This window comes from Carlito syrichta, unplaced genomic scaffold (assembly GCF_000164805.1).
Source record: "Carlito syrichta isolate Samal-C Ts95f unplaced genomic scaffold, Tarsius_syrichta-2.0.1 Scaffold287509, whole genome shotgun sequence".
Taxonomy (NCBI): Eukaryota; Metazoa; Chordata; class Mammalia; order Primates; family Tarsiidae; genus Carlito; species Carlito syrichta.
The window spans coordinates 269,499-294,295 of NW_007231605.1; the positions used below are offsets into that span (position 1 = coordinate 269,499).

Here is a 24,797-nt window from a genome sequence, read left to right on the forward strand (position 1 = left end):
GCTAAAAATAACTGAATTATAAATTGTCACTTAAAATGAGCATATCTTATGGTATGTAAATCATATCAATAAACCTGTTAAAAATAAACTACCATTTATTAAGTTTTGGTATAATATCCACAACCAACTGAAAGTTTTCTTAAAATATCCCACCCTTTTCTAACTATATTTCTGCATGGATTAAATTTTCTTCAGATACGTAACCCAAAATGTACTGGAACAGACACTGGCTGTCTTCTATTAAGCTAGACATTAAAGATGTGTAAAAATGTAAACAGTGCCTCTCTTCTTATTAAAACAACTTGAGAGGGAAAAGTTATTTTTGTTTAAAAATGTATTATTTATGCTAACATGTAGAGTTTACTATTGCTATTTTAAAATAAATTAATAAATATTTTCCTCAGTTTTAATTTCTAATAGAGTAAATACTGGCAGGTATAAACACATAAACAAAAGCTCTTTGGGGTTCTCAATAAGTTTTTAGGGTATAAAGAGATCCTGAAACCAAAAACTTCGAGAATCACGTCTCTACACCCAAGCCTTTGGTCTCTAACCTGGAATGTCCCCGAAGCACCTTTGCCAGTTATCTGTTCTAACTGGCCTCTCTCTACTGCTCTCTGCAGAGCATTCTTCAACAGCTGAGGCCTGCAGAGAAAAACAAAAAAAGTAATAAATGTAACAGTGAAATAAAAATTTAAAGAAATAGATCCAGGATTATTCCCAACTCTAAAGTTCTGATTCCCATTATACGTAGTGCTTTGTTAAAATGGTCAGAAAAGTAATAACAAATTGCTGGCATCCTGTAACCAGTAGTACTGTAAAAATTTTTTTCAAGTAAAGAAACTGAGACATTACTGGCATATACAGAACCATGTGTTACACAGAACCAATTTTGAAATTGCCAGGGCACTCCAAAAACCCAACATTTATTACCATGAGACCGTAATAGTGACCACATTGAGTAATCAAGCAATGGATGTGTATCTTTAAAGTCTCTCCAACTCTGGAGTTCTCTGAGGCAAAATGTAAACATTAGCCTGTTAGAAATGCATGGATGAAAAAAAAGGAATGCATAGATGAAATCAAGAATATCAAGAGACTCTGAAAATTACTCAGAAAGAGTTGAAACTGTTAAGAATCTAAGAGGTCTCCAAAGAAATTAGTAAGTTTAGAGAAAACACATAGGACATAAAACTGAATCTTGGGCTGTTCATTTCTTGGTATGAGTAGAAAGAGAAAAACCAAAAAAAGAGTATGAGTTACATCTTATACTTGGACTAGATTTAAAAATTTGATTTCTAATACCACATGACAGAATTACCCTAGCAATATATATATATATAAATATTTGAGTTGGAGTCTCACTCTGTCGCCCAGGCTAGAATGCAGAGGCATGCTCATGGCCACCGCAGCCCTGACCTGCTGGGCTCAGGCAATCCTTCTGCCTCAGCCTTCTAAATAGCTGCAACTACAGGCATGCACCACCATGCCCAGCTAATTTTTTTATTTATTGTAGAGACGAGGTATCGCCAAGTTGCCCAGGCTGGTCTCGAACCTGTGGGCTCAGGTAATCCTCTCACCTCTGCCTCCCAAAGTGCTGGGATTATAGGTGTGAGTCACCACGCCCAGTCCACCCTAGCAATATTGAAAGACATCTTCTTAAAGGCCAATCCAAAGTCTCCATGTATTCCCAAAATGCCCAATTCTTCCTATAGGGTTGCAAAAAATTAGTTATCAAATTAAGATGACTTATGTGTTCTATAAAAAACTATGTATTTACACATTAGAACCATATTTAGCATGGTGTGATAGTCATACCATCAGAAACAAGTTGGAACCCCGAGACTAATAAGAAAATCAGTTGAGCACTTAACTAGATGCCAGGACTGTTCTAAGTGCTTAACATGTACTAAGAGATTTAAGCCCTATGAGAGTCATACACTGTTTACCAACAAGGAAACCAAAACACAAGGAGGTAAGCTATTCAAAGATACAAAGGCAGAAAATGGCAGAATCAGGATTTAAACCTAAGGGGTCTGATTCCAAAGCCTATGCTCTAAACCACAATGCTCTACAGCCTCCAGTATATGGGAACAGAAATATATGTCTTATCTTACACAAGGTATATGCTCCCTGAGTGAAATGGTCAAAAGAATTGCCCCGACATCATCCATTAATTTATTCAGCTAATATTTACTGAGCATATACTGTGTGCTAGTCTCTAGGGGAACAATAATGAACTATATTAATCAAAATACTGGCCTTCAGGAATCTGACATTCTAAATGGGTAGACAAGCAATTTTTAAAAAGCAAATTAAAATATGCAGTATGTTACAACATGATGAATGCTATGAAGAAAAAGAAGTAGGGATCAAAAGACTTGGAGAAGGGGCAAGATTTGAGTTAACCATTATCACTCAAATACAATAATGTGTGGGCATATTAGGGTGCTGACTCAAAAACATTTTGGAGAAAACTGGGGGCATTTAAATATGGACTGCAAATTATAATGTTCAGAAATTGGCAGTTTTGTTAAGAATGATATTAGTACAATGGTTATGTTCTTGCTTTTTTGTATGTTTGAAAGTTTCCAAAATAAAGCATTTAAACAAGTAATATGGGCTCTTTCTGCCACATGAAGATACAAGACAGCAGCCTGCAACCCAGGAGGCCCTCTCAGAACCTAACTACACTGGCATCCTGATCTCAGATTTTCAGTCTCTAGAACTGTGAGAAATAAACTACTGCTGTTTATAAGTCAAACTAATACTACTACTACTAATAAAGCAGTCAATACAGGCATTAGAATAAAAACTTAAAGAAAACACTAAAGTGGATTACGGAAGAAAAATCATGCAGGCAAAGGGAATACCAAATGGAAAGGCTGAGGCCAGTGAGGGAGGGACAAGCAGTAGTTTAGGTTAGAGTTGCACCTGATGTATAGTACCTTACAGGCTGTTTAAAGACACTGGCTTTAACTATGAGGGGACTAGAAGGACACAGAAGGGTTTGGATAGAAAGGTGGTATGATTTAACGACTATTTTTGAAAAGTTTCACTCTTACTGTGATGGTAAGAACATACTAAAGGGGAGCATGAAAAAAAGCAGTTAGGAGGTTATGTTCTAACACAGGGGAGAGGACGGTGGCTAGGAAGAGAGTGTAGTAGTGGTGATGAGAAGCTGTCTGTTTATTGATATACTTTAAAGACAGAGCCAAGTAATTGCTTACAGATTACATATAGGTGTGTGATAAAGCAACCAGCACAAAGTCAGGGTTTGTAACTTTAACAACTATGAAAATGGTATTTCCATTAACTGAGATGGAGATAATGTGGGAGGTGCAGGACTTTTTGTGAGGAGGGGAACAGGAATCAAAAGTTCAGTTTTGGACATTTAAGTCAGACATCACAGTGGTGATGTTGAACAGGCATCTGTATATATGAGTCTGGAGATAGGAGGGAGGTATGGGCTAGATTCATATAATTGTGAATGAATAGTGTAAAGAAGTATTTAAAGCTTTGCAAATGGAAAGAATCACCAAGTGAGTGTGTATAGAAAAGACAAGAGGCCTAAGCGTAAGTAACGCAGAGGGCACCCTTACATTAAGGGGTGAACCAGAAAACCACAGAAACTGAGAAAGGGGAGGTAAAAAGGTTAGAAGAAAATCAGAAAGTTAAGTGAAGAAAACGCTTCAAGCAGGTGGAAGTCATCAGTTGCATCAAATGTCAGTTTTGAGGGTAGTAAGAAAGTTAAGGGCCTAGAAACTGGCCACTGAAATTTGCAATGTGGATGCTGACAGGAAGCAGTATTCAGGTAAAGTGGTAAGGATAAAGTGTGACAGAAGTGGGTTTTAAAAGAAAATCGAAGGGAAGAAATTGTACACAGCAAGTATAGACAACTCAGACTTTAAAACTATATTTTTCTTACTCTTTTATTTGGTCAAGCAAGTATGCCTGAATTTTCATGTTAAGCATGTATAGGACAGGACTGTACTATAACCAGAGACAGAGAAAATCAATATGGTCTCATAGCAGAAAAAGAAAAATTAAAAACATAATTGGAAAAGGTCTTCATAGCTGGGAGCAGTGGCTCACATCTGTAATCTCAGCACTTTGGAAGGCAGAGGCAAGAAAATGCCTGAGCCCACGGGTTTGAGACCAGCTTGGGCAACAGGGTGAGACCTCTTCTCTACAATAAATCAAAAAATTAGCTGGGCATGGTAGCACGTCTGTGGTTTCAGCTACTTGGAAGGCTGAGGTGGAAGGATTGCCTGAGTTCAGCAGGTCGAGGTTGTGGTGGCTGTAAGCACGCCACTGCACTGCAGCCTGGTGACAGAGTGAAACTCCAACTCAAAAAAGAAGTAAGAAAAGGCCTCCTTTGGGTTGACAACCCATCTATTATCAGGCAAATTTTGTTTCAACATAAGATGATGATAGAATATGTTGCAGAAGACAAAGAGTATGAATGTGGTGACTCATGCCTATAATCTCAGCACTCTGGAAAGTTAAGGTGGGAGGATCACTTGATCCCAGGAGTTTGAGACTAGCCAGGACAAAACTGCAAGACCCCATCTCTACAAAAAATTTAAAAAATTAGCTGAGCATCGTGGTACACGCCTGTAGATCCAGCTACTCAGGAGGCCGAGGCAGGAGGAAAAGCCCAGGAGCTGAGGTTGCAGTGAGTTATAATGGTGCCACTACATTCCAACCTGGGCAACAGATTGAGACCCTGTCTAAATAAAACAAACAAAAACCATAGAGTATGAATCATAAACTTAGATAACTAAAACAAACAAAAAACATACAGTAAAGTTACATCTGCAGCAACATGCTGTCTTAAAAGTAGAGTAGAAGAAAAGAAAAAAAAACTGGGAGAAGACATGGTCTCCATTCACCAAAAAAGCAGACAACAAAAGGAGATAAAAATAAAATGTCTTTCCATCTTAAAAGCATTAATAATGCATTTCTGATCCATAGTTGTGTCTGTCCACTACCATCACATTTAGGGCATAAGAAGCATTAAAATATCAGAATTCTATTTTAAAATTTTCTACTTCTATAATTTCCTCTTCTTTGCACTATTTCACTAACTCTTCAGTTGAGCACTCTGATGACCAATAAGTGATTTTCTGACAATGTGCCTTCTAGACTGAAACCCCAGCAGTTTCAGCAACATGCCTCAGTAATAAGAAAATCTGTTACTAAACTATATCAGGACAACATGCATTCATAACAGTAGTCTTCTGCAGAAAGAACTCTGGATCAAATACAATTTTCCAAACGTCATCACAAAGAAAGGTCTCATATAAACACACACAAAACTCAAGCTCTGTGTATTATAAATTTAGACAAATTAGTATGTCTGCATAAATCCACAACATAGCAAATGTGACAACCTAAATGCTCAGTACAAATGTTAAGTGGCTATTTTTACTAATAAATTACTATCAAAATTCTCTCTAAATTTTACATTACATACTGAAATGATTTTAAAAAATGCTATTTCTGTATAAAAAGTTATTAACACCTGAATTCGCTAATGTTTTGCTATAATTCTAAGTAAAAAAAATGAGTACCTGAGAAGATAGAGTTCAATATTATATATTCTAACAGCTGACAACACGAAAAGAGTTACTCTATCAGGATCTTAGAATATATGGTTTGGATTTTTAAAAAAATTAAATTATGAAGGAATGAAAAGGAAAACATAATGGGACAAAAAAATAAAACCCACAAGAAAGGTTTTATTCCTAGTTCAACTAAAAGTAATCCTTCTTGAATATCTAATGTATCTCCTATCTCATGACAAAGAGGGTAAAGAAATAACACACCATGTGTTAAAGTCCAGGTCGATGGCTCATACCTGATGTCCACTCTAAGCTTAGGGTAATACTGAGACACATATTTTCTGATGAGACTGTAGGATGCTTCTTTAGGTTCACAAAGGCGAGTAAAGGCCAGTGGGAGGACATCCTCCAATTTTACTTGTGGTTCTGGATCCACTGCAGAGCTTCTCTTCTAAAATGTAATACCATAAATTATGATTATTACAGAATATAAATGCTCCTATACATAACTCAGGGGTCTACTCAGTTGACTGACAAATACAAAACTGTCATTTTTTTCCCATAGTCAAACAAATCCACAGTGGTGTAAAGTCACTTCTGCAGCAATTTCTTTGAGATAAAAGAAAATTAAAATGCAGAGTTAAAGTGTGTGTGTGTGTGTGTGTGTGTGTGTGTGTGTAAAAATAAAACGGAATGTACTTTATTTAAAGGTCTTAATTCACTCTTAGCCTTCAATAACAAAAGCATGAAGTATAGCACCAGAAAATACTGCTTAGAAGTTCATTTTTTTTTTGAGACAAGGTCTCATTCTGTCTCCCAGGCTAGAGTGCAGTGGCATGGTCCTGGCTCACTGCAGCCTCCTCCTGTACTCAAGGGATCCTTCTGCCTCAGACCCCCGAGTAACTGGGACTACAAGCACATGCCACCATGACCAGCTAATCTTTGTATTTTTTGTAGAGACGAGGTCTCACTATGTTGTAGGTCTTAAACTTCCGGGCTCAAGTGATTCTTCTGTCTTGACCTCTCAAAGTGGATTATGGGTGTGAGTCACTGCACCTGGCCAGAAGTTCATTTTGAAAGTATTTGAAAATTCTAGTCGGGCCTGGTGGTTCACCCGGGCCTTTGGGAGGCAGAGGCAAGAGGACTGCCTGAGCTCAGGGGTTTGAAACCAGCCTGAACAATGCGGCGAGACTGTGTCTCCACAATAAATCAAAAAAACTAGCCAGGCATGGTGGCACATACCTGTGGTTCCAGCTACTTGGAAGGTCGAGGAGGAAGGATTGCCTAAGCCCAGCAGGTCGAGGCTACGGTAGTCGTGAGCCTGCCACTGCACTCCAGCCTGGGTAACAGAGTGAGACTTATATTCAAAAACCAAAAATAAATAAATAAATAAAATTCTATGAAAAAAGAACAAAAATGTTGAAAACTGAAGAAACAAAGGTATAGATACTCATTATTTCCACTGCTGACATAGATGAAATATTAGATAATTAGTTTTATTATTGAGAAATACTTTACACATATAGAATTTTATGCCTTGGGAAAAGGGGCGTATTTACAACAACAAAAACCAGAAGAAAAATTGGCTCTGGATATGGTTTTGAGTCTTCTTTGGGCAAAAAGGTACTTATATACCTCCTCTAGTTTAAAAGATATTTCACAAAAAGCAGTATGATTCATACAGCTGCCCATAATTCAATGTAAGGCAATTAGGACCATGGACTTAACAGGGTTGGAGTGCTCGGATGTGCACTCTAACTAGTCTACTCATCAGCTGGGCAATTACTTATAACATCGCTAGGTCTCAGCAGGAAGGCTGAACTATGCACTGTGGCAGGCACACAGCAAACACTCAATAGTAAGTATTTTTAATAGTATAATAATATCAAAGTGCTCAATTTCTTACCTTTCTGTTTCTGGATTTCTGAGGTGTTTTTCTTGATTTCTGAACCACAACAAAACTTCCAGAAGCACCTTTTCCTTTTACCTAATTAGAATAAAAATTCTAAAGTTAAAAAATTAATTTTTAAGTTATTTTGGTATTCATATTTATAACTTTACACTAGACTAAGGGAATTACAGGGCATGGTAAAGTAAGAGCTAATGTAAAGTGCTGTTTAACATTTCAGAGACAAAAGAACAGTGAATGAGGAGTTAAGAGACTTAGTATGAAACTGCATTTATAATACATACCCAACGAGCTGTTATTGAATAATACAGGACAACCTGGTTAACCCTCTGAGCTCTTGTTTTCTCATCTACAAAACTGAGGAAGAATGCTACTATGATAGTAGGTTAAATAGCCTACTACGACCTTTCAAAAAAAGCAAAAAAAAAAAAAAACTGAAGCACCACAGATGCTCCATGGAAGAAAGGGACAAAATCTCTCTTAGGGAAAAGGAGAACACGCTTCACGTTTTGGACGGAAGATAGCTCTAGTTTGCCAATTACGGATTATTACTGTATATTGGAAAAGTTATCTAATAATTTCTTAGGCACTACACATGATGATATATGTAAGTCTTAACATGTATTTCCACGGTTTACAAAGCACTTGCATATAACTTTAAGGTTGATTCACAATAATCAAAGTCCTCCACAACTTAGGTTTGCCCATACTGCTATCAATGTAGCAATCAGGCTGAAAGCTCTTAGGTGATTAACAGTTGCTTAAGCATCAAACTGAAGGGTCTGCCCACATAGGCAAAACTAGGGCACAAACTAAATTTTCACAAAGTTATCTCATAAGCTATGCTGATACTATATATGCTGATGCTACGTTAGAGGATGAGGCTTTGTCTCTAATAATTATATTGGCTAGGTAAGACCTTTTACTCAATTATCATTTGAAAGGCCATTTAAATATCAGTTTTATAATATTTTGAGAAAGCTAGACTATAAGCTCCACAGAACAGGAATCTGTCTTACTAAATAGAACATCCCAAGCACCTGCCCAAAGAAGACTCAAAACCATACCAGAGTCACGCAATAATACTGTGAAATTAAGTATTTGTTGAAAGTTCCTAAGCAGAGTTTAAATGCCCGAGTGGCACAGAATTCTACACTAATCAAACTGGGCAGAAAGGTATAGAAAAAAAGGCAACAAAACTCTGGGAATTCAGTGAATTAGTTCTCAGAACCATCTTTGCCACTACCAAGAGACCCTGGTAGTTATTTCATCACTCAAGACCTCTGAAGTGGGCAAGATCAGATAAAGTCCATTCTAGCTTTAGATTTCTATAGTTCTAAGCAATGCTTCCATGCACTATGTAAAACAGATTTATGCCTGAAATCAATATTGGTTCTACTACTAGTCTCAATTCACTCTGGCTTCTTTGATGCTTCTAACAGGTTTTAATAGTTTAAATACCTATCTGTTAAACGGTGAGTCTCTATAAAAAGCTAATTTATAATGGTAACACTTCTAGTCATATAAGTTAGGCTTTAAAGTTAACAAATCTAAGACAAAAGCAATGATCATTTTTGTTGTTGCAACAGCAGGATTCCTTAACCCTAGTTCTCATCTACAGTGTTACGTGATTTCAAGCACAAGCAGCCCTCAAAGAAAATCCAATTAAGAACATAATAAGCTAGGAAAAAAATTACACTATTATACTGCTTCTGCTCTGTAGAAGAACAGCTAACTATAAAGGCAACAGGCACAGATGTATTTGAAATCTAGCCTCAGATAATAAAACTAGGTTAGGCTTAAGCATTTTATCATATAACTTGTTTTTAACAAAAAAGAAACAAAAAATCTAAATGTTACTAAGTATGGACTCCATGAAATGATCTTATTACCAAAAACTGTTTGATACCTGTTTGATAACTCCTCTATTTAATTCTCTTTTCAGAGCTTGTTTAAGAAGATAGCCTCTTCTCTCCAGCTCCAAAGAAGGATACTTATGGATGATATATTTTCGAATAGCAACCACTGATGCACCACTTTTCTGGAAACATGCCTAGAAAACAGAATTATCAAACCATACATGTTACTGTAAATTAGTTGTTTTTTATTAGATACAGAAACTGACATTTTCAAAATAATTTTGGAAGTAAACTTGATAATGGATAATAATGGTACGGAAAAATGAACAGCACTTCAGATAACATCATAATAGCTATGGAGAAATACAGAATTACTAAATATTTCTGTAATAGCTAAACATTTTTCAAGGCCAGATGTGGTGGCTCACACCTATAATCCCAGCACTTTGGGAAGCCAAAGTGAGAGGACTGCCTGAGCCCACGGGTTAGAGACCAGCCTGGGCAACTTGGCGAGATCTCATCTCTACAATAAACCAAGATTTATCTCTACAATAAATCAAAAAAATTCATGTGCCTGTAGTTCCAGCTACTTGGAAGGCTGAGGTGGAAGGATCACCTAAGCCCAGCAGGTCGAGGCTGCAGTGGCCATGAGCAGGCTACTGCACTACAGCCTGGGCGACAGAGTGAGACTCCAACTCAAAAAAAAAAACTGTTCCAAAAGCCCATACGACACATAAACAACACTCTGTGTGTTATTGAAAGCCTCTTTCCATTTTAATTCTATTTTATATTTAGCATCAAAATGAGGAAAGCAGAACAAATCTATCACTGACAGCTGGGGTCCCCTACTCAAGATGAGACTGGGTGAAAAGGAAAAGTGAGGCACAGGGGTCACATGACTTTTGGTCAAAAACGGCTGAATACTCAGCAGTGTGGGCAGGCGTACTCGTAAATCATCTATCATGAAATGAGCAAATTGCTGAAAGAATCTCCAAAAAAAAATCCACTGAAGCTGAATGCAGCCTCACAATGCTAGTTGGTACACTGATGCTGATGGGTTCCTAGAACAATTACCTAGCGGGGGAAGCCTGTATTACAAGAGGCTCACACTCCAAAAGATAATTCTGGTATTCTTGGGTCCCTCCCTTGTGTTGTTTTAATCTTCTGTTTCATTATTTTAAGATTTTGGATCCTTCTCCATCCTCACTATAGTCCTGTTACTTCAGATACAGCCTGAGTGGGCATCAAGTGAAATACTTGGAAAGGCTAAACAAAGGATACAGATCTCAATACAGTCAAGCTATCTAGACCAAGTTTTCTTAATGAGTTGAGAGCATAAAGTTTACAAGAAGTGGAGAGAAGTCTGAAAGCAAACCTTTTTCCAATTTATGTCAGTGCTATCTTTTCGAATTCGAAATGACAACTAGGCTGCTTTTTTGTTGTTTTTTAAGTCAGAATCTCACTCTGATGCCCAGGCTGGAGTGCAGTGGTACACTCAGGGACACAGCAGCCTTGAACTACTGGGCTCAGGTGATTCATCTGCCTCAGCCTTCTAAGTAGTTGGAATGACAAGCATGTGCCACCATGCCTGGTTCATTTTTATTTATTGTAGAGATGAGGTCTCGTCAAGTTGCCCAGGCTGGTCTTGAACCCCTGGGCTCGGACAATCCTGTCATCTAGGCCTCCCAAAGTGCTGGGATTACAGGTGTGAACCACTACGCCCAGCTGGCTGCTCCTTTCTATGTTACACCCTTCTTATTCAAAATTCTCTCTTATCCCTCTGTTCCCAAATCCTGATTCAGACCCTAGCAGTAGGGTTCCTGAAAAGAGGATTCTAACGCCTATCTTATTTATGTGAAATAAGCAAAGTAAAATTAAAGGATCGATTTGTATAATAATGGCAATGTCAGATTAGAAAATAAACTTTAAAAATTAAAATAAGAAAACTATACCTGATGATCACATAAGTTAATGAAAGTTAATGAACCACAGCAAATTTATAAAGCTATACAAGGAGAATAATTTTTTAAGTATTTTGGAATGGTTAGGTGATAAAGTAAAGTAGCAGGTTTATAAGAGGGCGTAAAAAGATAACCACTACCAAGATTAGGGCCTTAGCTTTACAAATGAAACTAAAGATTTTTTTTTTTTTTTGAGTCAGGATCTCAGTCTGTTACCCAGGCTGGAGTGCAGTGGCACGATCACGGCTCACCACAGCCTCAAACTCCTAGGCTCAAGTGAACCTCTTGCCTCAGCCTCTCAAGTACAGGCATGCACCACCACGCCCAGCTATTTTTTTTTTTATTTTTTGTAGAGACAAGGTCTTGTTATGTTGCCTAGGCTGGTGTCAAAATCCTGGGCTCAAGCAATCTTCCAGCTTCGGCCTCCCAAAGTGCTGAAATTACAGGTGTGAACCATTGTGCCTAGACTAAAAATATTTTTTAAACATAATTTGTCAATATTATTCGGTTACTGAGCCACAAATTCATAAGGGAGAGAACCCTCCTTGCCTTAGTCTATTCTATATCACCAGCAGAGTGGCAGTCACTAAATGTTTATTGAATGAATTCACATTTTCAGCTTCAAATAAAAATTATACTTAATAAACTGAACTGAAAAATTCTAAAGATAAGTTAAAAATACTTGCTCTGCTGGGCTCGGTGGCTCAGCCTGTAATCCCGCACCTTTGGGAGGCTGAGGTGAGTGGACTGCCTCAGGACTGGGTTCGAGACCCGCCTGGGCAACTTGGCGAGCCCTCATCTCTACAATAAAGCAAAATATCAGCCGGGCGTGGTAGTGCATGCCTGTAATTCCTGCTACTTGGAAGGCTGAGGCGGAAGGATCGCTGGAGCCCAGCATGTCGAGTCTGCGGTGGCCAGGAGCGGCCACTGCACTCCAGTCTGGGCGACAGAGTGAGACTCCAACTCAAAAACAAACAAACAAACAAACAAAAAAATACTTGCTCTAGTAAATATGAATTAAAAAAAAAAAATCAACAGTGCTCACCAGATACAATTATATTAGAAAAACATAAACCTACCCAGGCATGGTGGCTCACACCTATAATCCCAGCATTTTGGGAGGCTGAGGTAAAAGGATTGCCTGAGCCCATGGGTTTGAGACCAGCCTTGGCAACCTGGTGAGATCTCATCTCTACAATAAATCAAAAAGTTAGCTGGGCGTGGTGGCACATGCCTATAGTTCTAGCTACTTGGAAGGCTGAGGCTGAAGGATCACATAAGCCCAACAGGTCAAGGCTGTGGTAGACGTGAGCGTGCCACTGCACTCCAGCTTGGGCGACAAAGTCAAACTCCAACTCAAAAAAAAAAAAAGAAAAAAACCCATAAATCTCATAATAGTTTTTTCTATTTAATTCTCTTTTAGGAGAGCAAGATTTGTGATGTTTAACAAAAGTACGCTACTTTCAGATAAGAAAAAGATGAAGGGAACAAATCTAAGATGAATTGTTTTGAAATAAAGACTTGCCTTAATGGCTTCAGTTAGGATTGCATCCATCTTGGGACGTGGGGAGGAAGCCATTGGTGTTTGTTTTTGAGCCCTGGCTAGCTGACTGGCAGAAAGAGTAGCCCACGAAGGTATTGTTTTTTTCACTTTCTTCTCCTTTTCTTTAGACTGATCTTTCTCCCTGTAAAACAAGGAATAATTATTATGTAAGATAATCCAGAAAGAAGTATAAAGTCAGAAAGGAAGGAAAAGATGGGGGGGGGAAATCAATATTTTATTTACACATAAAGGTGATATTACAATAAACAAAATTTTACAAAAAACATTTTTAAAAAATTGGGTACTAAATGGTGTCCTCTTAGGTATAGGAGAGAAGAGTGATGTAAGTTAGCACCACTATGAAAGCCCAGAACATAAAAGAAATTAGAATTTTAAAATGTATACTAGTTAACAGCTACAACCAATGCAACTGGGAATAGTGGAAAAAACTCAAGTTCTCAAGTCAGAAAACCTAGCTTTAAGTTTTCACTTGAACACTATGATCTGATGATGTGAGCCTTTGTCGCCTCAATGTGAAACAGTAATATAATACCAACTACTTCACAAGGTGTTCCAAGAATTAAAAGTTTATCAAAACAATTTTATGAGCCACAGAGCATTATTTAAATTATACTCTAGGTGATAATAGCATTCTGTGTACCAAACATGCATTCTATATTTAAAATATAGAACATGATGGCTCATGCCTATAATCCCAGCACAAGGAGGAAGGACTGTTTGAACCCAGGAGTTTGAGATCAGCCAAGCAGCACAGCGAGATCTCGTCTCTACAAAAATAAAATAAAAAAATTAGCCAGGCGCGGTGGCACATGCCTGTAATCCTAGCTACTCAGGAGGCTGAGGTGGAAGGATTGCCTAAGTCCAAGAGGTTGAAGCTGCGGTGAGTTGTGACCGTGCCACGGCACTCCAGCCTAGGCAACAGAGACCCTGAACTCAAAAAAAAAAATACAGGATAGCTGCTAAAAATTTCACAGACCTTACTTACACTTATGAAACTGGGATAACAAATTCCCCTCAGGGAGTCCTCAGATTACACCTGGAAGGTATAGTTATTACTAAGCTATTATTTTACATCATATGTCTCATAATGATGTTTTGGTCAATGACGGACCATAAGATTAACACAGAGTTGAAAAGTTCCTATCGCCTGATGACATCGTAGTCATCATAAGGCAACAGGTTACTTAATGTTTATGGTGATGCTGGTGTAAACAAATCTACTGTATTACCAGTCTTATAAAAGTATAGGACATACAATTGTATACAGTCCATAACAACACTTGATAATGATAACAAACTATGTTACTGGTTTATTCATTTGCTATACTGTACTGTTTATGATTACTTTAAAGTATATACTTGTTCTACATGGGGAAAAAAAACCATTAACTGTAAAACAGCCTCTGGTGGGTCTTTCAGGCGTAGTCCACAAGAAAGGTTGTCAGCATAGGAGATAATAGGTCTACATGTGTGACTGCCCCTGAAGATCTTTCAACGAGAAAAGATCTATGAGTGAGTGAAAAGGATGAAACCGACCATGAGCAGACCTAGGGTAACATGTGTTTGTATCTTAGGATTCAGTTTGTTTCTTTTTTTTATTGAGACAAGGCCTTGTTATGTTGCCCAGTCTGGATTTGGAACTCCTAGGCTTAAGCGATCTTCCCACTTCAGTTTCCCAAGTAGCTGGGACTACAAGCACACATGACCACACCCAGCTTTTGTGTTTGTTTTAAACAAAAAAATTTAAAAATAGAAAAATCTCCCAGAATAAGGATATAAAGAAAATTTTCATGCACAGCTGTACAATGTTTGTTTTTCTTAAAAGAAGAATTTATTGAGAGGACAGAAAAGCTCCCGCAGTGGGAGGGAACCTAAAGGGGTTGTCAATGTTTGTATTTTAAGCTAAGTGCACTAAAGAATAAAAAGTGTCAAAAAGTTTTTTAAAATGTTAAAGTTTGTAAAGTAAAATGTTATAGTAAGCTAAGGTTAACTCTTACTGAAGAAAAATATCTTTTTATAAATTGAGTGTAGCCTAAGTGTATGGTATGAAGTCTTTATTTTATTATAGATATGTGGCGTACAAGTCAGGATTTGCTACACAAGCAGGCTGTATGCAGGTGAAGATCTCTAGCTGTTCCTCACTTCTCCTGGTTTAGGACCAGGTACCCTTTGTGATACTACATGCTCCCCTATCCCCTGGCAGTGTCCAGCGACTGCCAGTCCCTCCCTTGTGCTAGTGTGAATAATGCTCAGATCCCACTTGTGAGTGAGAACATTCAGTATTCAGTTCTTTGTTTCTGTGATACATCATTAAGTATCATGGTCTCCAACTCTATCCAACTTGCTGTGAATTCCATGATTTTGTTCTTCTTTATGGCTGCATAATACTCCATCATGTATATGTATCACATTTTCTTTATCCAGTCCACTTTTGATGGGCAGTAGGATTGATTCCATGTTTTTGCTATTGTGAACAGTGCAGCTATAAACATGCGTGTGCAGGTATCTTTTTGGTAGAATGATTTATGTTCCTTCAGGTATATTCCCAGGAGAGGTATTGCTGGATTGTAAGAAAGGTCAATTTTTGTTCTTTTGGGAATTGCCACACTGCTTTCCATAGAGGCTGAACTAGCCTGTATTCCCATCAACAGTTATAGCAGTGTCCTAGAGCTTCACATTCACTCAGCACTCACTCACTGACTCACTCAGAATAACCGCAAGCTACATTCATAGTTAAATGCCTTATATAGGTATACCATTTTTTTAATCATTCATACTGTATTTTTATCGTACCTTTTCTGTGTTTAGATACACAAAAAACTTATCATTGTGTTACAACTGTCTACAGTATTCAGTACAGTAAAATGCGGTATACGTTTGTAGCCTAGAAGTAATAGGTTATACCGGTTTGAGCAAGTACACTCTACGATGTTCACACAAGAATGAAACCGCCAAATGACTGATTTCTCAGAATGCATCCCTATTACTGAACAATGCATGACTGTATTTACAAACTAATTTCAGCTGGGTATGGTGGTGCACATCTGCAATCCTAGCACTTTGGGAGGCTGAGGTGGGAGGATTGCTTGAGCCCAGAAGTTCAAGACCTGGGAAACATAGCAAGACCGTATCTCTATGAAAAATAAAAAATTAGTTGAGTGTGGTGGTGCACACCTATAGTACCAGCTACTCTAGAGGCTGAGGTAAAAGGATCAGATCACCTGAGCCCAGGAGGTCAAGACTGCAGTGAGCTATGCTCGTGCTCCTGCACTCTAGCCTGGGTAACAGAATGAGATCCCAACATCAAAAAAATAAATAAATAAAAATAAATAAATAAATAAATAAATGTCTAACTGTCAGACCAATTATGAAATGAGTGGAATGAATGCTACCAGTTCTCCTGCAAAAATTTTAAAATTAAAAAATAACTGCCACCACCTTGTGCAGATACAGATTATTAATAGTAAATTCTGTTTTTAGATTCTCAAAATTACCTCCAATTGAATACTTCATCAAACATATAGAAAGTTTAAGGTCACTCTAGTGGTATCTTGATACAGAATAATGTCTTCTAACTTAGGCACATAAAAACCACTCACTCTAGGCACAGAGGTAGAAAAGGTCTGATTTTTCTATAGTTACGTTTCATTTCTTTTTTTTTTTTTTTGAGTTGGAGTCTCACTCTGTCACCCAGACTGGAGTGCAGTGGCCGGCCTTGACCTGCTGGGCTCCGGCGATCCTTCTGCTTCAGCCTTCCAAGTAGCTGGAACTACAGGCGCGCGCTACTACACCCGGCTAATTTTTTGATTTATTGTAGAGATGAGGTCTTGCCAAGTTGCCCAGGCGTGTCTCGAACCCGTGGGCTCAGGCAATCCACTCTACCTCAGCCTCCCAAAGCGCGGGATTACAGGCTGAGTGAACCACAGAGCCCGGCATGTTTCATTTCTTATTGACACTTTGTTAATGCTTAAAAATAGCAGACACTCCTATAATTAATTCTAAGTTCAAAAACACACTCCAAAGTCAAAAAGAAAGACTTTTGGGTTATTCAAACCACTGTTCTGCTAACTATTACAAATTCTAATGAGCCATATAACTAAAATAGATCTATTTCAAATGGTAATTCTAAAAAGGAACACTTAAATATCTAGCACAAACCAATGTTGTAACACTTTCAAACAATCTGATCTCCAGTCCTTTTACACAGTCTTTATAAATAGCAAGAAGGTGTAACTCCTTACTCCTTTTTGGTTTCCTCAGAAGACTTGTTTTCTTCTTTCTCTTCATTCTCAGGTTCCCCCTTTGGCTGCTCTGCCTCACTAGATGTAGCAGGTGGAGTTTCATTCTCTTGTTCTTCTACAGTGGAGACAGATTCCTCTGAACTAATGTCTGGTTCTAAAAAATCAGGTGAGCAGAATTGCATCAAGTAGATACATTAAAACCTGAGTCAATAAAAGGGTAAAAGCTTATCTTATTAAACAGACCAGTCAAATGTTCCAATTAATAGATGAATCCTAAAATGAATAACTATGAATGCAGTTTTCTTATAGTCTTTACGTCACTCAAGTTGTCTATTCAAGTGGTTGTTTATCCAGACTATTATGTGGGAAAAGATGAACCAGAAAATTAAAAAATAAAGGAAACTCATTTTATCCCAAATCTTTTTATTCTACTCTGTAATATTAATGAGATTCATAATTTAAGAAACTAGCCATTTTATAATTTAACAAACAAATCTTAGACTAGGTAATACAAAGTTTGCATGTATTTTCCAAGTGGAAAGACTGGGACAAGAAGAGTATGAGAGGGCCAGGTTCGGTGGCTTAGCCTGTAATCCCAACACTTTTGAGAGGCCTAAGTGAGTGGAATACTCGAGTCCACGGGTTCGAAAACAGCCTGGGCAACTTGGCAAAACCACCTCTCTACAATAAAAAATTAGCCAGGTGTGGTAGCGCACGCCTGTAGTTCCGGCTACTTGGAAGGGTGAGGCAGAAGGATTGCCGGAGCCCAGCAGGTCGACACTGGGGTGGCACTCCAGCCTGGGTGACAGAGTTAAGGCCCCAACTCAAAAAAAAAGAAAGAAAGAAAAGAGTATGAGAGGAGGAACGTACTTGGGCTTTTTCTTTACAGAATGTCTCTTTGAGCAGCTACTATAAAATACAGAGCAACGCCATGTACTGGTTATGCAGGAACTTCAAGGAAAAGGACTCCAGTGGCAAAAATCAGGAAATGAATAATAAAAAAAAAAGTTGGAAGAATCTGATCATTTAAATTATGTGAATTTATTACTGGAATAATGATGAGGACATCTTTGTGGCCTTCTCATAAACAAAGAGAATTTTTAAGTCACTTCTTTCTTATAACCAAACCACATAAATAGAATTCTATAAGAATTTCTAGTTTCTCCACAAATTAAAATTCTAAACCATACATCTCAGAACAGTCAACTATCATTTACGCAGCCTGTCCTAGATTACACCCTTCAAGTAGGCTTGCATAGACTAGACTAGTCCAAACTCCTCCCATATCTATTCAGGTAAAATTAAGGTTTTAGAGTCAGACACACCTGGATTCAAGTTCAGTCTTTATAACTTTCTTGCTTGCTGACCTTATGGCAAGTTCTTTTACACGTGCGTGTCCGTTTCCTTACCTCAAAGAGTTATTATGAAGATTATATAAAATGCTTTAAGGGAAGCCTGTAGGCCAGCACTTATATTGAGCAATTCCTGTCCTTCTTTGACCTTCTCTGCTACTTCTAGAATTGTTTCCCACATGCTTAGCATCAGAAAGTATGAAAGACAGAACCTGATTATAACAGTATCCGAAGATACAGATAACAACTGCATTTAGGTTTTCCACAGTGCATTTTTCATTATAATGTATCTTTTACTGCCCCACCCTAACAATTTGACTTAATTGGCTGCAGAGGTAAGAATTTACTATTAGTTAATCGTACTTACATATTGTCTTATTCTAAAAAGGATGAAAAGCTAAGAACCATTTACTAGGTTTTACTGTAATAAAACCTATAAACTTAAGTTTATATTATTTTCTCTTCTCAAGAGTAACTGCTTAAGGGTTATGGCTTAATAAAGGTTCACTCACTCAACAGATATTGAGCATGCATTTTGTATAAGACATTGTTTTCAACTTATGAAACGACTGTGTCTGCCTCTGTGTGAAATGCAGGCTTTACAAAGTTTAAAATGCAAGTGAAGTCTAATTATTTCTATATACAAAATAAGGCAGAGAGAAGATTAAACAAACATACAACTTGTGAAGTGACACTGTTCCTTTATGAATTCTTGATTGACCTTTCTAATACTTTACATCTCAACCTTCTGATATATATTCTGAAAACCGATGCTGTTAGTGATTTAGTGGCTTTAGCTGGTTGTTAAATAAACGTGGATTAAAACGGACCACCAAGTGGCTTTTCCCAGTGCTGGAAAGATAATCCATTCTCAACTTACCATCATGAGTTACTCTTTTTAATATTCCAATTTCCATGTTTCCTAACTGCCTTATGCTAGGGCACTCAAATTGCTTATAGCACTCATCTAAGGATTTTGAGACAAAATCCAAGCTTGGCCAGAAAAGAGTATATTGACTGGTTACTGACATTTGCCCTGGTGCATCAAGGTATAAAAAAAAAAAAACGAAGGTGTATATATTTTTTATTCCTAGTGTATGCTGGTCGGCAAATATTTGGTCTAACAGCCATGACAGGGACAGCCAGCATACTTGTCCCCAGTAAATCTAACATAAAAGCCAGGGGAGAAAGGAAGAAAGAAAAAGGATATGGAAAGAAAGAAAAAGGTCATAAGAAAGGGAAAAGGCAAAGAGATGTATTATAGATGTCTCAAAGGAACACTAGCTAGTACTCTACACATTGATTTCTTTCTACTCATGATTTCTGGATGAACCTTTCACTGTCCATCCCGAAGGCCCAAATTTTCCATTCTTCCACAATGCCTTCATTCCCACAACACTGTATGTCCAGGATGCTGCTCTTTGACTACTCCTGTCCTCCTCAACCGTTTTTCTGTTCTGGTTTTTTTTTGAGTTGGAGTCTCACTCTGTCACCCAGACTGTAGTACAGTGGCCGCTCCCGGCTACTGCAGCCTCGACCTGCTGGGTTCCGGCGATCCTTCCACCTCAGCCTTCCAAGTAGCTGGTACTACAGGCGCGCGCCACCACGCCCGGTTCATTATTCTGTTTTCTTTTTGAGTCGGAGTTTCACTCTGTTGCCCAGGCTGGAGTACAGTGGCAAGCTCATGGCCACCATAGCCTCGACCTGCTGGACTCAGATCCTTCCACCTCAGTCTTCCAAATAGCTGGAACTACAGGTGCACGCCACCACACCTAGCTAATTTTTTGATTTATTATAGAGAAAAGGTCTCATCAAGTTGCCCAGGCTGGTCTCGAACCCTTGGACTCAGTTAATCCTCTCAACTCCATCTCCCAAACTCCTGAGATTGCAGGCGTGAGCCACTGTTCCTGGTTGTTTTTGTTTTTAATTCCAAGAACATGACATTTTTACTTTCCAAAAAATCTTTAAAGACAAGATAAAATCTTACTTTGCTCAAATGGTCTGGCAATGACATACCAATAGCTACTGATTCTCTCTTTAAATGTTCCCCCAAAACACTTAGCCATGAAAAATGAATGATGAAATTCAAACAAGTTTATGGGAAACTTCAAATGAAAATAAAAATCTTTGCCTTTTTAGGTTGTACCACTGTTTTACTTTACCTGGCTTTTCTTCCTCTCCTTCAGCAAGTTTGCTTTTGGGAGGAGTTTCTCGAGTAGATTTCACAGCTCGACGGATTGGCATGGTGCTATCTTCTACCTTCTAAGGAAAGAGATGGCCATAATCAAACATGCATATAACAAATTTTCTTTTCTCTCGCGGCCTAACTGGGTGTCAGAAGATGTAGGAGAATTCTTCAAGTCGACTCCAGGATCTGATGTAAATTATTCTTAACAAGTTTTTTTGAAGTGAAATGTGATTTTTAAGAAATACTTTTCAAAGTATTTTAGCTTGGGTTTCAAATGGAAGTAAGTAATTATAGTTGATTTAGTATAAATTTAGAAAGTGGGAGGTTTTCTCTGAGGGGAAAGGGAAGATGAAAAGAACTTTGTATCTATTTGATTTGTGTCAGATTCACAGACTAGACTCCCCAAAGTAGGGAAATGAGCATGTAACCAAGAAGAACCCAGCAGGGCCTGAAGTCAGGGATTGATCCAAGAGTGAGCTTCAAGAATGCGTCAGCCCCTACCTCACCTAACTTGTCCGCGTGGATCAGTTGAGCTCCTACTATAAGTGGGAGTGCCTTAGGATGGATGAGTTCACCTTGAGACGTATCAGTCGCCATTTAAAATAATTTCTAGGCCCGAGTACAGGTTACACTCTGAAGCCTCTGCTGTTAACCACAAGGATTTTTCCTAATGATTTCAGTGTGGTGAAGAGTCAACCTAAAGCACAGAAAAGACCTGGTGTGAAGATAAACAGAAACAAAACTAAACTAAAACATCTAAATTTAAAATACATCCAAAGGGGAAAAAAACTATAAAATTTATAACTAAGTGACAGATGACTTGATTAGTTATTATTCAGAAAGATAAAACCACCATCAAAATGTAGACTACATAAAGCAGCAACTAAGACAAATGCATAAGCCACAGAAGCTGTCACACCTTTCACAAGAACAAAAGCAACAAGGACAAGGAGAAGGCAACAATGATAAGGAGAAGCACTAACAGGAACTCAGAAGGATAGAATAAGGAGACTAAGGAATGGTTAGTCAAAGACCAGTTTACCAAGAGAAGGCTTTTGTCGTTATTGTTTTCAAAAGTGTCAGGAAAATAACTGCATATTAACTCTATATCTAGGAGACAAGTAATTTTTTTTCTCTATCAAGGGCAAAATACAAGGGCAAAAATACTGCTGAATAACATTACATTTTCAGAGCTTTCAGACCAGAGATGTAAACCGAGACTACCACCCAGGAGAATAAAAGTATGTTTCTAAGACTTTGTCACATTTTTAATATAAGTAAAACTAGTATATAAGAAAGAATATAATTAAATATTCGAAGTTACAATCTATGTGGTCGCCCAAATTTATCTGATCACTAACACTGCTTTTCCCCAAAACCTTTCTGGGACTCAATGACATTTTACATAAAAATTCCTGAACATGAACTAATCATGTAAGTGTTTAATCCCTGTGCTTACGAACAATTAACAAAGAGTTAGGGACTGACAGGCCAGTCATTCAACTTCTACTTTAAGCTCTAAACCCTGCCTAAGAATTTAACAGCTTTTGGTCCGGCTTGGTGGCTCAGCCTGTAATCCCAGCACTTTGGAAGGCCGAGATGAGTGGACTGCCTGAGCCCATGGGTTCGAGACCATCCTGGGCAACTTGGCAAGACCTTGTCTCTACAATAAATCAAAAATTAGCCAGGTGTATAGTGCGCACCTGTAGTTCTGGCTACTTGGAGGCTGAGGCGGAAGGATCGCCAGAGCCCAGCAGGTCAACGCTGAGGTGGCTGTGAGTCCAGCCTGGACGACAGAGTGAGGCTCCAACTCAAAAAATAAAATAAAATAAAAAGAATTTAACAGCTTTCACCTTGTCAGTAATAGTCCCAGGCTACAACAACTATGATTAAAAAAAAAAAAGGAGAAAGTTTTCACATTTACAGGGAAAATATTTTTTAAGAGAACACCAAGAGCAGTATCAGACTTGAGAACTGTCAATCAGCTGCAAGGAAAGGCAGGTGAAATAATTTAGTGCAGTATAGTATGCTGCACTAAAACTTACTAGGAATGTCCATGAATAATTAAAATTACTAACTGTTACAAGAATTACATAAAATGTTCAAGTAGCAATTCACTTCAAAATATTATAAAATACAGCAATGAAAACAATTGTTTTCTGATCTGCGAAGAGGGCCATGTTGATCTAAGAGCATTATTTAGGTGTGTGAAGACTAAAAATGTATCTTGCAATGATTTTGGTGTACAAGTCTGCTCATTCACCAAATTAGCACTTACATAATAACATATTTTCCTTGAAAATTAAAAAGAAAACAACTCTAAGTAAATCTGTTGACACGTATGCAAATACTACACTTAAGTTTAAAAAAATCATAATCAGGTTATTCTTAATAAAGTGATATTGCTAACGAATTTATCTTTCTTAACCCATGACAATACTAGCTAGGCTGAAAATGAAACTGTGTGGCTCACACCTGTAATCCTAGTATTTTGGGAGGCTAAGGAAGAAGAATCACTTGAGTCCAGGAGTTGGAGGCCAGCCTGGGCAATAAAGTGAGACCCTGTCTTTACAAAAAATTTTAAAAATCAGCTAAGCACAGTGGCTCCCACCTGTAACCCCAGCTCCTGGGGAGGTTGTGGCTGAGGTGAGAGGGTGCTTGTGGCTGAGGCGAGAGGGTGCTTGAGCCCAGGAATTGGAGGCTACAGTAAACACTGAGTCTTAATTGTGCCACTGCACTCTAGTCTGGGAAACAGAATGAGACCTTGTCTCAAAAAAAAAAAAAAGCCGGGCTCGGTAGCTCAGCCTGTAATCCTGCGCCTTGGGAGGCTGAGGTGAGTGAACTGCCTGAGCCCACGGGTTTGAGATCCGTCTGGGCAACTTGGTGAGACCTCATCTCTATAATAAATCAAAAAATTAGCTGGGCGTGGTAGCGCACGCCTGTAGTTCCAGCTACTTGGAAGGCTGAGGCGGAAGGATCGCCGGAGCCCAGCAGGTTGAGGCTGCGGTGGCCGGGAGCAGCCACTGCACTCTAATTTGGGTGACGGAGTGAGACTCCAACTCAAAAAAAAAAAAAAAAAGTCATCTTGAAGTCAACATAAAACCCCAGGAATCCCTCCCTGATCATAGGTATCTTTAAAAAAATATTTCCCAACCCAGCACTTTAGGAGGCCGAGGTGAGAGGACTACCTGAGCCCAAGGGCAGCTTGGGCAACTTGGTGAGACCTCATCTCCACAATAAATCAAAAAATTAGCCAGGCATGTTGCCACACGCCTGTAGTTCCAACTGCTTTGAAGGCTGAGGTGGAAAGATCACCTGAACACAGCAGGTTGAGGCTGCGGTGGCCGTGAACATGCCTCCGCGCTCCAGACTGGGTGACACAGTGAGACTCCAACTAAAAAAAAAAAAATTTCTTGCCAGGCGTGGTGGCTCACACCTATAATCCCAGCACTTTGGGCGACAGAGGCAAAAGGACTGCTTGAATACAGGGTTTTCAGACAAGCCTGGGCAACTTGGAGAGACCTTGTCTCTACAATTAAAAAAAAAAATTAGACAGACTTGGTGGCACATGCCTGTGGTTCCAGTTACTTGGAAGGCTTAGGGGGTATGAGGGTGCCACTGTACACTACCCTGGGCAACAGAGTGAGAGTCTGACTCAAAAAAAAAAAAATTTTTTTCCCCCCTAGGCTGGCATAGTAGCTCACATCCATAATCCCAGCAACTCCAGAAGTTAACAGAGGAGGGACTGCTTGAGCCCAGGAGTTTGAGTACAGCTTGGACAAAATAGCGAGACCCTGTTTCCTAAGAAAAACAAAAAACCAAAAACCTGATAACTGACTAAAATTAAAATCTGGGCAATTTCCAGGCGCAGTGGCTCATTCCTATAATCCCAGCACTTTGGAGGCTGAGGTGAGAGGACTGCCTGAGCCCAAGGTTCGAGACCAACCTGGGCAACTTGGCAAGATCTCGTCTCTACAATCAGTCAAAAAATTAGGCGGGCATGGTGGCACGTGCCTGTAGTTTCAGCTATCTGGAGGGCTGAGGCGGAAGCATTGCCTGAGCCCAGCTGGTCGAGACTGTGGTGGCTGTAAGGATGCCACTGCACTCCAGTATCGGCGACAGAGTGAGACTCCAACTCAAAAAAAAAAAAAAAAAA

General features: G+C 38.7%; 1 protein-coding gene across 6 annotated transcripts in view; it reads right to left on the minus strand.

Annotated features, from left to right (window-relative positions):
• Positions 1 to 24,797, minus strand: part of HP1BP3 (heterochromatin protein 1 binding protein 3) — a 41,651-nt gene that overhangs the window by 12,903 nt on the left and 3,951 nt on the right. The window contains exons 2-9 of one of the 6 annotated variants that reach the window (XM_008052787.2): positions 21,143 to 21,338; positions 20,616 to 20,715; positions 17,102 to 17,255; positions 12,822 to 12,981; positions 9,386 to 9,529; positions 7,474 to 7,554; positions 5,864 to 6,018; positions 555 to 645 (exon numbers count right to left, since the gene is read on the minus strand). In XM_008052787.2, the coding sequence (XP_008050978.1) occupies positions 555 to 645; positions 5,864 to 6,018; positions 7,474 to 7,554; positions 9,386 to 9,529; positions 12,822 to 12,981; positions 17,102 to 17,255; positions 20,616 to 20,715; positions 21,143 to 21,238 (981 nt within the window). In that variant the 5' untranslated portion in view covers positions 21,239 to 21,338. Of the gene's footprint in view, positions 1 to 554; positions 646 to 5,863; positions 6,019 to 7,473; positions 7,555 to 9,385; positions 9,530 to 12,821; positions 12,982 to 17,101; positions 17,256 to 20,615; positions 20,716 to 21,142; positions 22,202 to 24,797 lie in introns of those variants that run through there. The other 5 variants (XM_021709855.1, XM_008052788.2, XM_008052789.2 and 2 more) reach the window with 5 other exon arrangements.